Genomic DNA, 15,124 nt, shown 5'->3' on the forward strand with positions numbered 1-15,124 from the left:
GATTAGGATACAAGACACATATATATTTAAAATGATTGTCTCGTATCCTATAATCATGTCTTGTACTGTTACTTAATCCTAGTTAGGTTAGCGAGTATACCAATTTAGGTATGCTTTTCGAGTCCGTTCTTATATTCTTATATTCAACTACACTCACAACCAATACAAGTATTCTAACGGATTCCAACTTAATACTTATTATATATATATTTCAAGTTATACATTATATTAATATATATCTGAGTAAACGGGATCGGGTAACTGGACGGGTATAACCTAAGACCATATCCATCTAAAACCCGTGAAAAATTCTTATAATAATTATATATATATATATATATATATATATATCTTATTTAATATTATTTGTTCTAGTTCTTAATTTGGAAAGATGTAAGATATTTGAAGTTTTGGAATTATTAGTGTGAAACTCGATTGAAGCAACTCCTGGTGTTATTCACTTGCTTAGATGAATGTAGTCATCAAGTGAATTGATTGTTTTGGTGAGTTCCTTTGAACATCTGTATAATTGTATTAGACTTTGTTTCATTTGCTACATTTAGAAATTAAGTCAATTCTATTATGAACTAGGTTAGATACCCGTGTACAACACGGGTTTAACAAATTTAATTTTATAAACATTTGAAATATAGATAATAAAAACTCTTGATAAACAAATTTGAGTATTAAATATAAAAGGTACAAGCATACATTCCGGTTAAATAATATATATTTTTTTAATAATACATTTATCACAAAACATGCAAAATATTAAATGATTGAATACCAAATAAATGTTTGTTAAAAAATGAAGTGTAAAAAATAAATACAATAATGCATAATCAACGCAAGTCTAGAATATAGAATTAGTTGGTCTTCTAAAATGGAACCGTACTTCGACCCTTAAAAGTTGGTGCAATTTTAGATCTGTTTGCCAACGGAAGATTTTCTGGGCATTCAATTCACATGCTTAGGTTTTGCGTTGTTGTTAGGTAGCGCGGGCCTATAAATAAAGTAGCATGAATTCTCTTGGAGATGTTCTTCAAACTTAGGAAAGTAAGGTTTGAACACGCTTACTTGGATCTTCATTCCCTATAAGTTTAACCTAGTTGTGATAGCTGAATATTAAATAAATAAAAATGATGTTAAATATTTACAGGGTTGTCTCAACGTGCCTGAAGGCCTAATCTGAGACAAAATTTTAAGCCCTTTTGAATAACGATTTTTTACTTTCCATTTGACAATTTTTAACCCAAAAACCATATCAGACATATAAATCTAATTACATGCCATAAATGTTAAACATATAAAACTAAATTGTTTAAATCACAAGATGAAGGGGTTATTGTGGCCAAATGAGTATTCTTCACTATTTTTATTTTCTTTTATAATATTAAATCCTTAAACTTATGGTGGCCCTAGGAATGTGGAGGCCCAAGGCTGTTGCCTTACCTGACTGACCCTAGAGCCGGCATTAAATATTAAGCTCCTTATCATTAAAATCATTTCAATTTACCAAATTTCGTTAGCACACTTGTTGTTTGGTTTTATCTGTTGTCTCTCAATTTAATCAAAATTTATTTTTGACTCAATTACGTATTAGAGACATTGATAGAAGAATTAATTACATAATTTGTTGTGTATGGTAATTAATAAAATATTACAAAATATGATGATCAATGCAGGAAAAACGAAAAACATACTTGGATGTAAATACGTTTTACCAAAAGATGAAGAAGAGTTAATCCTATATGTTTTTGTCATCACGTTATGATATTTATAACATTATAGAATTATGAATCATTTAATGAGTTAATCGGTAATTTGGAAACAGAACAATTATTTTGAGTATGAATCAATCAATTTAGTTTTAAAGGATTACATGTAATTTAAAAAACAATATCCTTAATTTGATTAAAATGTCAAAAATATGCAATTAACATAAATTTAAAATTCAAACATAATATGATGTGTAATTAGCAATATTTAAATATTTGTTGAATCTTTTTAATTTAGAGAAGTATAATTATGGCATAAATTACAAAAATAACATAATTAAGAGTTTATGTTTAAATAAGTAAGATATATTGTATATTTAAATTAGTTTACTCTAATTAATAAGTAGGATGACAAAATACTAAATTATAGTATCTATTTATATATGGTATATATTCTGTTAATTGGGTCGGGTATGGATATGAACCGAGTTTGTAAAATGAGTGTGGTATGAGGCGGGAAATTGAGAGGAATGGTGGGCTAGATAGAGGACACGTGGCATAAGGAAACCTTTATTTATTAATTAGTATAGATACAACCGTATCGTATATCAACATTTGTTGGTAATTTTAGTGTCATCGAGCTAAATGGTAATCTTAATTTGCTTATAGACAAAATAAGAAATCACAATACATATTTGTACAAGTTAAGAGGTGTGGAGTAAATGCTTATTCATAACTATTAACTACTGCAATTTCAGTAATAAGGAACCCCTATGACTTCATTACTTTGAAAGTTGTTTGTTTATTTAGGCATTTTATCATCTTATTAGTTGTGCGTTTTTTAATGAAAGTTGTCGTAAAGTAAAACCTAATTAATAATTAATCATTATATTAACAAATTATTTACTCCGAACTACTAGACACGTGCCCTATTTAGACACTAACACGACGACACGGTACCTTTTGACTTTCAGTATCGTTAAATTCGAATGGACCTAGTCGATCATAACACTTTTTTGTTTGTACTTTTATGAATGATTAAAAAAGTCATATGTCATAAATCATTTAAGTGTAATGAATTAATTTAGAATGTATGCATGCAAAAATACGTGCTTTTTTATTTTTCCCATTTGACCTGTTTGAAAGATACTACGAAATTGACTAGTCAAAATTGGTACCTTCACTTCTATTTATTTAATGCAAAGTCAAATATTTTACAATTCACTTGGGACCGTCCATTCGGCGTAAAAATCAAACGAAGATTCTTTCTACTAACAAATCTGTATTGGGCTTGACATTCCAATAAGCCCAAACTTGAAGGTGCATAAAACCGGATTTGGGTCAAAACCAAAACCAATCCGGTTCAGATTTGGTCAAAGGAAGTGAAAACCGGATCGGTCCAAACATGATATGATACCATACATGCGCACACAAAAGACCACACGAGTGGCAAAAATGTCGCATAAGTTGTGTAAAAGGTCAAAAGATGACGGCTTTAAAAAGCTTGTCAAATGGATTCAAGCAAAAACAAATCAGATACAATAGCAAGGTCACCCACTAAGTTTGTTTTTTCTCCTCATGTCACCCTCCATTTGTATCTTACCCAAAAAAGCACTCGAATACTGTTTTCTACTACTAAGTAATAAGCAGATACTGGGTAGCATAAGATGAAAACCGACCTCTTCCGGTCATTATTTCTACAACATTCATTTCACTCTATAGTTTGGGAAGAGGAAAAAGCCCTATGATGAAAAACATATAGCTATTGTGTCATCAAGCCTATTATTAGTAAGAACCAAAGAGTGCAATTCAGGCAAGAATTCTGTAAATAAATTCAAACACCACAACCTGTTTTATTAAAAAAAATCACAAAACCAAACAAACAAACAAACAAACCTCCAAATTGTAGGTAATAGTACCTCCAAATTAGGAAAGATTAATACGAGTTTAACAATCTCTCTCAGTGTTTGTCAAATCAATAGTGTCAAATTGATCCTGTTTATAAAGAAATTTAACAATTAGGTAATACCGGTCCACATTTCGAAAAGCTAGAATCAGAAACGTATACTGGCCATACTGGCCGGCCTGGCCAAAATTTCTCTAGTTTTTAAGTGGGTTTTATTAATAGAGTCCATGATTTCTTAAAACTGATGATGTTTAATGTATCCAATAAGTTACTAAAAACTTGACTTGAAAAACTTATGAATTCTCAAAATTTGGCAGAAGCTACAAAATGTTACCTGCACGTTGTGTCACACGAATGCGGGCTAAAATACCAATCTGAATAACAAAAACTGACTAGGGCCGAATTGATTAAACATGGTTTCAAATGATCAAACATTCTCTCCTTCCACCCTCGTGGAATATAACCGTGTTAAACTAAGTAATAACGTCAAAGTAATTGGATTTATATAGGTTTAACTAGTCCCTACAATTGAAATATGCATAATTCAATCTTATGGCTGTATATGGTAAATGTTATAACATGGATTTCTGGATTTTGTTCAGGTGTTTTCATCGCGTTCTTCTCACTAAGTGTTAAATAAATGTATATACATTTATATTATATGGCTTGACTCTATTTATTCATCAAATAAATCCAATCATATTACATAAACCAGGGCACGTTACACAAAAGTTCACCAGCAGGAACCTAAATCATTAGTTGCTGCAATCTCGGATGACCGACAGTAAGAAATTTGTTGCAAAAACGTTTTGGCAATCTAGAGTCATTCTAAAAAACCATTTAGTAGCCTTTATTCCCTCGAATCCTTGCTCTCATGTCAACCTGCAACAAGAAAGCCCAATATCGTGGCATAATAAATAAGATGAATCTAAAATTCGGTTAGCAAACGGTTCAATGCGTATAGACTATATTTTGTCTGTCTCAAACAGGTCACATTCCCAAACTAAGCCCAAAAAGAAATGGATCATATGGTAGATGGCTCCCTAAAATGTGATTAACTGCCTACAAGGCTACAACCTCATCAACTGTTTATTTAAAATATATATATAGCATAAGTAGTAGTGCAGGTTTTGCACTGTTATGCTTTAGATAATTACTTATACCATTAAAAAGAAGCCGATGAGTCGACCTGACCCGACTCTTTTTCATGTTTATAAAGATTATTTTTCATACTGCCTTTATAAAGATAAATTTTCATTCATACTGAATCCACAGGTTATTATTATAAATCAAATTACTTGATTTTGAGCTATAATGGCATTTTAGTCATTTAAATTTAGTCAATCTCTTTGCTTAGTTTTAGTAAACACGAGAAACAACAATGTAAGGTTGTAAAAACGAAATTTCTTTAAGGTCGGTGATATATATTCAATGAAAAAGCAATAAGTAGAATAAGTTATAAGGCTGAATGAAAATTATACCTGGCCTCTCTTGCAATTAAAATATGTTTCTCTGAGACCAACACATTCACTAGAAATTAAAGGGCTTTTCTCTTTAGCACACACTCTAAAAGAACGGTTCTCAACCTGCAAAACAAGTTCTAGTTATTGCTCTTGCAAAGACCAATACATCAGCTAAAATGACAAGCATTCTATCTTAAACTAGTTAAAGTAGGCTAAATAGAGGACCAAATTCACTTTCCTCAAAATATTAAATGATTATTTAGAACTATTTAGTCATAATCATATTCAATGCATTAATCCATTATTCAAAAAATTAAAACTTTGGACAAAAGTGTTTTGGGTCAACTTGCACGACCTGATTCAACCTACACTAAAAAAAACTTGTTAACCCCACCTCACCTAAGCGTCACCAACCACGTAAATCTCGCTGGCCCTTACCTTTCATGAATGGATCCACTTGAGAAATGAGGGTGAAAATGCAATTTTCAGAACTAGTGTTTCCTTATGCGAAAGTTCTTGGGTAACAAGTCATGCAATTTTCGGTTTTGGTTTAGTTTCCTTAATTACTTATGTTGGTTTATTAATAACTAGTTCTTAGATAACTATAAGTTTAGTTAATATTATGTTGGTTTATTTATTAACTAGGGGCCAACATCCCTGGCCGGGGTCATGAATGTGCATCAATTCTGTATGGAACTATGGATGGAGAAAAACTAATCTTCAAAAGTGACTGATAATCACTACAAATTGCTATCATCAGTGGTAACTAAAGATCAGCAACAACCTAGGTCGATGGCAATCACTACAAATTCAGTAAGAACTGATGATCAGTGGCAACTGGTCATCAGCTGCAACTGTGAAGCTTTAGCAAATGGGCAACAGTTACAACAATGTATCAGTGACAACTTAAAGTAATAACTATGCTTAGTGGCAACTCTAAGCAATGTTACTGACTGCAACTAATAACTGTGCAAGGCCGTTATAATTGTTATTTGTTACACCCCAACTATCATACCTCTTCACAAAGGGTTGTAACGATTTAACATACTTAATGTGATGGTTCGACCCTATATGTAGTTCTCATCTGGTCTGATTTCAATACAGATTTTACAACTTCGTTTCCACAGAAAGGAACATCTCGTTCTTTAAAATACATTTTCTGCCTTAACCGATTATCTATTTCGTGTACCCACGAAATACTTTAATCTGAAAGCGATATACACGACTTACAAAGATATCCAAGACATACGAAATCCAATTCCTACAAACTTCCCACGCCTTTGGATTGCTCCCACTCAAACTACAACCGTTGAAGCTCAATCTATTTGATAAGGCCAACACGAGTTGCAAGTTATGTCCTAACTTGGGAGTGTCTGATCAATCTAGTTGAGATAGGACAGCAACCTATTAACCATGTGTACGTTCTGTTTTACCCTTACAACCTAACAGTTACATGTGAGTGTAACATAAACCAACCGTTATTGATTTCTTATTATTAACATGATCAATTGTTAAGCTCCCTCAGCAGAAAATGAAATCCTCCGAATTAAAATATAAAGGTGTAAGTATAATAACAGAAGCAGATCATCATCCATTACTCATCTAATAGAAATAGAGGAGCATGATCCTCCTCATGATATTATACCGAAACAATAGAATTGACATAATTACCTTGACACAATCAGATTCGCTGAGACACTTCACCAGCTCCACAGCTAGACCCTTGCATCCTCACACCCACCTAAACCCTCACTCACAAACCAATCACTGTCTTGGTTTTCGGTTATTCACTTATTTGGTATCATTTCGCTTTCTTGGGCCTGGAACTAGCCCATTCTATGGCTTATTTCCTACTGGTAGTGGTAGAGGTAGAGGTGCACAAACTCGGTTTTCAATACCCGGGGTATTGAGAAATCGGGTGTTGGCAATACTCGGGTCGGGTTTGGTTACGGGTATTGCCTTTAAAAATTATACACTATGCATCGGGTTCGGGTCGGGTATAGAACCGGGTATTATAAAACTAGTTATTTGAATACCCAATTTTCGGGTATTGACAAAACCCTACTTTTAGGTTTTTTCAGATTTTTTTCCGGGTATAGACTTAGTTTTTTAAGAGGTTGCACTTTGTAGGGGTATTTTTTTGGGTCTTTTTCAAGTATTTTTCAGGTAATTTCTGGTATAGATCAGGTATTTGAAAAACCCAGTTTCAGGTATTGGAAAACCCAATTCCGGGTGAACCGGTTCCAGCTTTCGGGTAAGACTGGGTATAAATCGGGTCCGGTTCCGGGTACGGGTTTTGGTTCTTAAATGCATACCCTACAGGTAGGGTTAGGAACTGGTTCGGGTATTAAAAATACCGGTTCTGAGTTTTTTTTTCAAGTCTAGTTTTTTGGGTTTCTTTTGCACCTCTACCTATAGGGGTGTCAAACTATCAATAAGTATAGTGTAGGATCAAGTTCGGCTTGTTTAGCTTACAAGATTTTAGACTCAAGCTTGACGTATTTTTTGCTTTATTTCTGCATCTAGAACTTGACTTGTCAATAGTTATTCAAACTTTAGTTCATCTTAGAATCCACTTGTTTATATAAGGCGCTAAACTGCAATTTTTAAAATGGTAAAATATTAAAGAGGTCAAGTGTTATTTTTAACAAGGACACAATAATCATTTTACATAACCGATAAAACCGTTAAGAAAGAGAAAAAATGGTAGGTGGGACCAACCATGCAATTTTTAGTGATGAAATCCAAAATTTGGTCTAAATTCATTTACGTACTTTGTGATCATGATCATAATCAATCTTTCAAAGGTGGTACGGGAATTTTGGTTTTGAAAGAAGTTAAGATAAATCAAAAGACATATTTTCTTTTGAAAATTTTTTATGAATTTTACACAAGAAAGAGTAATTCACTGGATGTCTGGATCAACCTACAAAACCGCAACGATCACTGTCCACCTATCATCCATACTATCAAACAAATCATATTCGTTTTTGGTAAATTACGTAGGGCTATTGTCATTCTAATTATGTTTGTACAATTACTTTGACCATGTCCGAACAAATATGAAACAGATAAAAGTATTTCAATTTATCTATTTTTATAGATTTATAGTGTGAATTTGAGGAGAACTTAAAGACTTTATAGTTTTTTGGTAGGTTGGTAAAAGTAGAAAATCTTCTCAAGTGAGCTTGATTAATCAAGAAGACTCCGTCCCACCAATACAAATTTACATAACTATTTTATTAATTTAATATTAAAATATAGAAGTTTAAAGGAAACAAGTTATTTTATGACCCATTCTTAATAAAATATATTTTATAACATGGAGTAACTTGTTGAAATATAACGACTGAAAGTGATTGAAAACCATTGTTGATGGTCAAGGACTATACAAACTTCTGCCTTTGTTCCTGTACAGTGTACATGGTTCATTTACAGTCCTATAAACAATGAACTAGTTGGTAAATGAGCTGGTTTTGAATGAGTTTATTCAAGCAAGTTTTGAGTCGTGAACCATGTCTAAACTCAATACTGGACAGTAAATTAAAGTTAGAACCAAGTTACAACTTTGGGTGGAATAATTGATTCCGATCAAGGATGGTATTTTAGCATGGCGAGTTGAACCAGAAAGGATTCCAATATTGGCATCCTTGACCAAAAGAAACATTAATCTGGTTTTGTTTTTGCCTTGTGTGCAGGGCCGTCTCCGAGAAATATTTAAATACATCGGCCGAGCCAAAATAAAAAGGCCCATAGGCCTTAACGAAAAAATTTTATTCGCTAGCGTATATTAGGGGTGAGCAAATTAACCGTAATAACCGCAAACCAAACCATAACCGACATAACCGAACCGATTTTAACCGATATAACCGATGGGGGGTTTAATGAATTTTTGAAAATCGCCAAATATGGGTCGGTTTTGGGTAATGTTAATTCCAAACCCGCCATAACTAAACCGCCCCATTTATGTAACTTTTACACTTATTGCCGTTAGTCTATTACAGAAAAAAGTTCTCCACACCTACTAACATTTAGGCCAATAATAATAATATGGGTGATATTGGTTACCATATTCATTCTTATGTTCCATAATTGTTGATCTAAATTTCCATTTCAATTATTTAATATGTCAATTAGATATGTATCTTCCATAAATTGCAGTAAAAAAAAAGAAAATATATTTGAATTTCACAATACAATTAGCGGCTATTCAGTGTTCGCAATCATAAGGAAGGATTGCTTATTTTAATCACGGTTTACCGACCCATAACCGACTCGTTAAAACCGATTAACCGAAACCGCTATGATGGGTCGGTTATGGTTATGGTTATCTATTAACCGCTATATCGGTTATGGTTATAGGTTTGGCCAAAAACCGCCCCAAACCGACCCATGCACAACCCTTGCGTAGGGCTGGCAATTGGGTACCTGTTTAAGACACGATAAGACCTGTTAATCAAAAAAGTGCGGTATGTGATTTTTTTATTTTCTTAAATAACTGAAATTAGTAGGCTGGACTCCATTATTTTCCTTTATTGGTACACAAAATTTAAAATTGTCTTATAGTCATGACATATAAAGTAGTTAAACGAGTTGTATTCATGTTTTATATTTTTGTTACGCGCGTCGCTTCTTACCTGTTAAGACACGAATTGCCAGCCCTACCCTAGCGTATATGGATAAAACTTTTATCGACCCATTTATTATAAGTAGAAACTATTCTGAGCATGTTATTATTTCATAAATCATTGCAAATAACCTTATTTTTAACACACACACACACACATATATATATGTAATATGTATAAAAAAAGATAGTGCCCCCGAAACTTATATGCCCTGGCCGATGGTGCGGCTCGCACAACTTCTGAGCCTTCCCTGCCCGCGTGCGGAGGAACGAATGAGACAATTGAGCATTTGTTTATATCGTGTGAATCGGCGCAATCGGTATTGCAAGGCAGGCCCCGCTCCGAGAAAATAAAAAGAGTTTTGGGCCGAAGGCGAAAATTTTTTTGGCCCTTAATTTAAAAGGCATATTTTGTTGGTTCAAACAATTAAATTTTTATATGGGTTTACCTGGTTATAATTTGGGTTATTTAAAAAAATTTTGTATAAAAATAGGACTAAAAAATGTCTCAAATGAGATTAGAACCCATAACCTTTTGGTTAAGAGCAATACTCATTTACCACTAGACCAAGCTAGTGGTCATGCAATTGAGTTTAAACATTAAATACACATATTGTTTTTAATAAAAATAAATATATTTAAAAAAAAAAAAGATATTCGGGCCTATGGCCGTCGACCACCCCGCCACCCCTATGGGCCGGCCCTGTTGCAAGGGCATTATGGATTAAAATTCCACATATTTTGTTTTTAGTTTTCGCGACATATTGGGTTTGCACAAATATACAAAGTTCCCGAAAATAAAGACGAAGGTGTTTCATGTTGTTTGTTTAGCCACAACATGGGTGGCTCTAAGGGTGCCATTTGGGCGTCCGGTCGGAGCACAATTTTCGAAGGCACAATAAATTTTAAATTCCCGATGTTATATATAGAATACTCGGACGCTTATACTTTCACTATTTTTATAATCCTCAAACAACTTTCATACCCACTTTTTTTAGATTACCCAAAGACTTACAGGTTCATTAAAAATTGAAAAAAAAAACCATTAATTTTAACTAATTAATAAAAGTTAAATATTAAATAAATAAAACAAGGGAATAGGCATGATACGCAACAAAGTCGACTTCGAACACACATCTGCAAAAATGAGTTTTTCGAAATTGTTGTTATTGAAATCTTATTTACGATTCACATGCCCAAAAAAAAACTTAGCGGGTTGACAATGATAGCAATCGAGTATGGAATATTAGAGATTATAAACTGCGAAGAGTTAATTCTCAGGGATGATCTAGAGTCAAAGAGTGGTGTTTATGAAAGGAGAGAAACGATATGGTGTTTAATGGAAAAGCGACTAAGGTGGAGAAGGTAGTGGCCTAGTGGGAGATTTTGAAAGTGCTTAGTTTTCTAATTTCTTTTGGGATGTCTAATATAGGAAAATGTGTGGGTTCAAATTCAACATGTAAATTGATGGAATGGTCCTATTCGTATATCCTTCGTTTCGGTTTGTAAACGTTTTTTCATTTTTTTAAATTTATTTGTTCCTCCTCCACCAACTCCCGCCAAAGACCACAACACCCATATAAACACTTTCCTCATTAGCAAATAGCAAGCAATACTCACTCACCCATTTCTTCTTCATATTTTCCAATGGAGCCTAAACCGGAGTTCATTTTCCGATCAAAGCTGCCGGACATCGATATACCCAACCACCTCCCTCTACACTCCTACTGCTTCCAAAACATTTCAAAACACGCTCACCGCCCGTGTTTGATCGACGGCTCAACTCATCATAACTACACCTTCGCTGACGTGTACCTCACCTCTCGAAAAGTCGGTTCCGCCTTTCACAAACTCGGAATCAACAAAGGTGACGTCATCATGATATTCCTCCCAAACTCGCCGGAATTCGTCTTTTCGTTCATCGGCGCCGTATCCACCATGGCCAATCCGTTCTACACCTCCGACGAGTTTGTCAAGCAAGCTAAAGCCTCGGGCGCCAAAATAATCATCACTCAATCCGCAAATTTCACCAAGGTGATGTTAGTGTAAATCTTGTGTAAGTACAGGGACATAGTTATCGTATTTACAAACCTAAAAGTTTTTAAGTTATTTTTTCTCCTAAAGTCTAATAAAGAATTGTATGGGTTAAGGATTATGGAGTTATTAATAGGGGTGATTTGTAATCAAGTTAATCATAACAATTAATAATGCAAATAACTAATTAATATATTGATTATTTCCTTTTAGGTAAAACAATTCGCGATGGAGAATTCAATTAGTGTCGTTTGCATCGATTCGGCACCTGAAGGATGTGTTCACTTCTCGGAGTTAACTTCGGGCGACGAGAATGACCTACCTAAGGTTGAGATATCGCCAAACGACGTTGTTGCTTTGCCGTATTCCTCTGGGACCACGGGGCTGCCAAAAGGAGTCATGTTGACTCACAAGGGACTCGTGACGGGAGTAGCGCAGTTGGTAGATGGTGAAAACCCTAACATATGGATTCGGAGTGAGGATGTGGTAATGTGCGTCTTGCCGTTGTTTCACATATACTCGTTTTCGATATTGTTGTACGGATTACGTGTGGGTGCGGCTATTGTTGTAATGCAGAAATTCGATATCGTTTTGTTTCTAGAGTTAATTCAGAAGTATCGAGTAACTATTGGACCGCTCGTGCCGCCGATTGTTTTAGCGATAGCGAAAAATGAAGATATTGTTGATAAGTATGATCTATCGTCGGTACGAATGGTGATGTCTGGCGCGGCGCCGTTAGGGAAAGAGCTTGAAGACATAGTTAGGATGAAGTTCCCCAATGCTAAGCTTGGACAGGTAATCGACAACTAAAGTGTACGTAATAATATGTTATAGCTCAAACAAGAGAACTCAACATAAAAGATTTATCTGAGACAAGCACCATATCTTGTAATGGTTACTATTTATAGCATTATCTATGTGTGATTATAGGGGTACGGGATGACGGAAGCAGGACCAGTGCTAGCAATGTGTTTGGCTTTCGCTAAACACCCATTCGAAATCAAACCAGGAGCGTGCGGCACAGTTGTCCGTAACGCTGAGATGAAGATCATCAATCCAGACACCGGTGTGTCTCTTCCTCGGAATCAACACGGTGAATTCTGCATTCGTGGTGATCAAATCATGAAAGGTTTGTTGCAATTCGAATATTGTAGATTTCTGAATACTTGTAGTTAAAGAATAAACAAAATTTCCGTTGATGAACATTGATAGGTTACCTGAACGATCTGGAATCAACTGAGAAAACAATCATAGACGGTTGGTTGCATACCGGAGACATCGGGTACATTGATGACGATGATGAAGTTTTCATTGTTGATCGGTTGAAGGAATTGATCAAGTATAGAGGATTTCAAGTTGCTCCTGCTGAGCTTGAAGCCTTATTGTTGTTGCATCCTTATATATCTGATGCTGCCGTTGTTCGGTAAGTGTTTAATCTTTAAAGTTCAACATTTAGGGTTTATTATTTATAAATACTTGATTTATAGAATGGCAGACGAGAACGCTGGTGAGGTTCCTGTTGCTTTTGTCGTAAAATTAAGTAGCGTCACGGTCACGGAAGACGAAGTCAAGCAATTCATCTCCAAGCAGGTAACTTTTTAGTAAGGATTTATTTAGGGTGGGAGATGCACTTCCTTAAAACCCACAACACTTACACTACTAACCAGTCACCTCACTTCAACCCAAATAAACCTAATTTAAGGGCACCGGCCTAGTTTCACATAAGTAAAGTTCATTATTATTTTTAATTAAGGTTAAGATACTAAATGAGCACACATTTTATTAATTAAAATTAAAATACTTAAATAATTTTGAAATGAAATAAAACTAAAAGTCATATCATCAACCCATTGTTCGGTTATTTCTCGTTTATGGTGCAAGAAATTTGACAAGTACGGTTTGTCCAAATGGTTGTGCAGTTTCGATTAACATTTTGATATCACGTTGTATTATGTTAGCTACAAATATCAGATAAATAGTCGAAGATAGTTGATAGTGTGGTGAGGATGGTTATGTAGAGGCCTAGAAAGCCATGTTAGATTATATTTTAAAATAAAGGGGCAAATTATTATTTCATTTAGGTTTAATAATTTTTAATGTTAGTCGGTGAGAAAGATTAAACTTGAGAGGCCATCTATGTAATCTACTTGTTAATTTATCTTTGTGTAACGTGAATATAAGATACTAAGAAATTATGTCATATTTCATATATTACGTTGTTACATCATAATCACCCAACGTACACGGAATAAAAATAGAAGAACAAATACCCGAACCTTGACTCTTTATGATTTGCAGGTGGTATACTACAAGAGGATTAAGCGGGTGTTCTTTGTTGACACGATCCCGAAATCTCAACCAGGAAAAATTCTACGCAAGGACTTACGAGCAAAGCTAACGACTATGGTTCCAAATTAATTTCTCACTCCTTTATATTTATATAAAAAAGAATCTAAATTTTACATGTAATAATTTTACATGATACAACATTACATTTTTAAGTTTGTGAAATAACAATACTACAATGTCTTTAATATTATTCCATCTGTAACGTGGCATGTCTTTAATATTATATCATCTTTAATGTGGCATTTTAAGGGTGGATAAAGGTCATACATCACAACCCATAAGCATTATAGAGGGGGGGCATGAGTATTTCTACAATAACGTCATATATGACTTGAAATGATAATGATTGAAGAGCATTAATGGTATTAACTATTAACCATTACATATGGTTTTTTTTAATACTTATTTATTTATTTATTGCTAAACAAAGTGGTGGTGATGATGATGTGCATGAAATGTTCCTTAAGAATCATTAACCATTATGTAGATTTATTCCCAACACTATGGAGATTGATGAAGTAAAGAAATAAAAGTTTAAAAATAAAACGAAATGTTTTGACTCTCTCTCTCTCTCTCTCATTATTGATAGGGTTGCAACCTAAGTAGCTACAAGGAACACGATTTGAAGTCGAATTGTGCCCGAACACCTTTATTCATTTAATTTACATTTTAATGAATAACCATATATTTTAAAATCAGTGCTATTTGAAAATTTGAACTAGACCAACTTGTTTGATAACCTTCTACACAACCACTCAAATGAATTGACCTGATGGACTAACCTAACGTGACGTCATAAGAACGTGGATCGCAAGGAGACAAAAGGAATATTTGTGTTGTCCAATAAGAATTAAGGATGTTGTTATCAATCGAGTTGGTTGTTTCACTAGGTATGGAGACCAGTGACAATAGATGATAGCAATGACATCAACCCAGTTCCTCTACTATTAATAGGAAGACATCGAAAGACTTAGGTACGTTTTCACTCTCATTCTCACTCATACTAAAACTTCAATACTTATATTAA

General features: G+C 34.1%; 2 protein-coding genes across 2 annotated transcripts; one reads left to right on the plus strand and one right to left on the minus strand.

The window, feature by feature from the left end:
* Positions 1–4,297: 4,297 nt before the first annotated feature.
* Positions 4,298–6,922, minus strand: LOC143587127 (uncharacterized). Its single transcript, XM_077068505.1, has 4 exons — positions 6,919–6,922; positions 6,759–6,817; positions 5,106–5,210; positions 4,298–4,506 (listed from the first exon to the last, which is right to left on the minus strand). Exons 1-4 carry the CDS (start codon positions 6,920–6,922, stop codon positions 4,465–4,467), a joined length of 210 nt encoding a protein of 69 aa, XP_076924620.1. The 3' UTR covers positions 4,298–4,464.
* A 4,364-nt stretch (positions 6,923–11,286) lies between these two features.
* Positions 11,287–14,166, plus strand: LOC143587124 (4-coumarate--CoA ligase 2-like). Its single transcript, XM_077068503.1, has 6 exons — positions 11,287–11,748; positions 11,962–12,543; positions 12,679–12,877; positions 12,961–13,171; positions 13,236–13,338; positions 14,047–14,166. The coding sequence occupies exons 1-6, from the start codon at positions 11,362–11,364 to the stop codon at positions 14,164–14,166; spliced, it is 1,602 nt and encodes a 533-aa protein (XP_076924618.1). The 5' UTR covers positions 11,287–11,361.
* Positions 14,167–15,124: the final 958 nt, after the last annotated feature.

Source organism: Bidens hawaiensis, unplaced genomic scaffold (assembly GCF_021521415.1).
Source record: "Bidens hawaiensis isolate Kalapana, Puna unplaced genomic scaffold, B.hawaiensis_p1.1 tig00035151_1, whole genome shotgun sequence".
NCBI lineage: Eukaryota > Viridiplantae > Streptophyta > Magnoliopsida > Asterales > Asteraceae > Bidens > Bidens hawaiensis.

Bases quoted from the DNA above. Each gene is read 5' to 3' on its own strand.
- LOC143587124 (XM_077068503.1), top strand. From the start codon at position 11,362: ATGGAGCCTAAACCGGAGTTCATTTTCCGATCAAAGCTGCCGGACATC. The intron at 11,749-11,961 runs GTGATGTTAGTG...ATTTCCTTTTAG, and splicing joins AATCCGCAAATTTCACCAAG to GTAAAACAATTCGCGATGGA. The intron at 13,339-14,046 runs GTAACTTTTTAG...TATGATTTGCAG, and splicing joins AGCAATTCATCTCCAAGCAG to GTGGTATACTACAAGAGGAT.
- LOC143587127 (XM_077068505.1), bottom strand. The intron at 5,211-6,758 runs GTAATTATGTCA...CTTGTTTTGCAG, and splicing joins GCGAATCTGATTGTGTCAAG to GTTGAGAACCGTTCTTTTAG. The intron at 4,507-5,105 runs GTATAATTTTCA...TTCTTGTTGCAG, and splicing joins TTAATTGCAAGAGAGGCCAG to GTTGACATGAGAGCAAGGAT.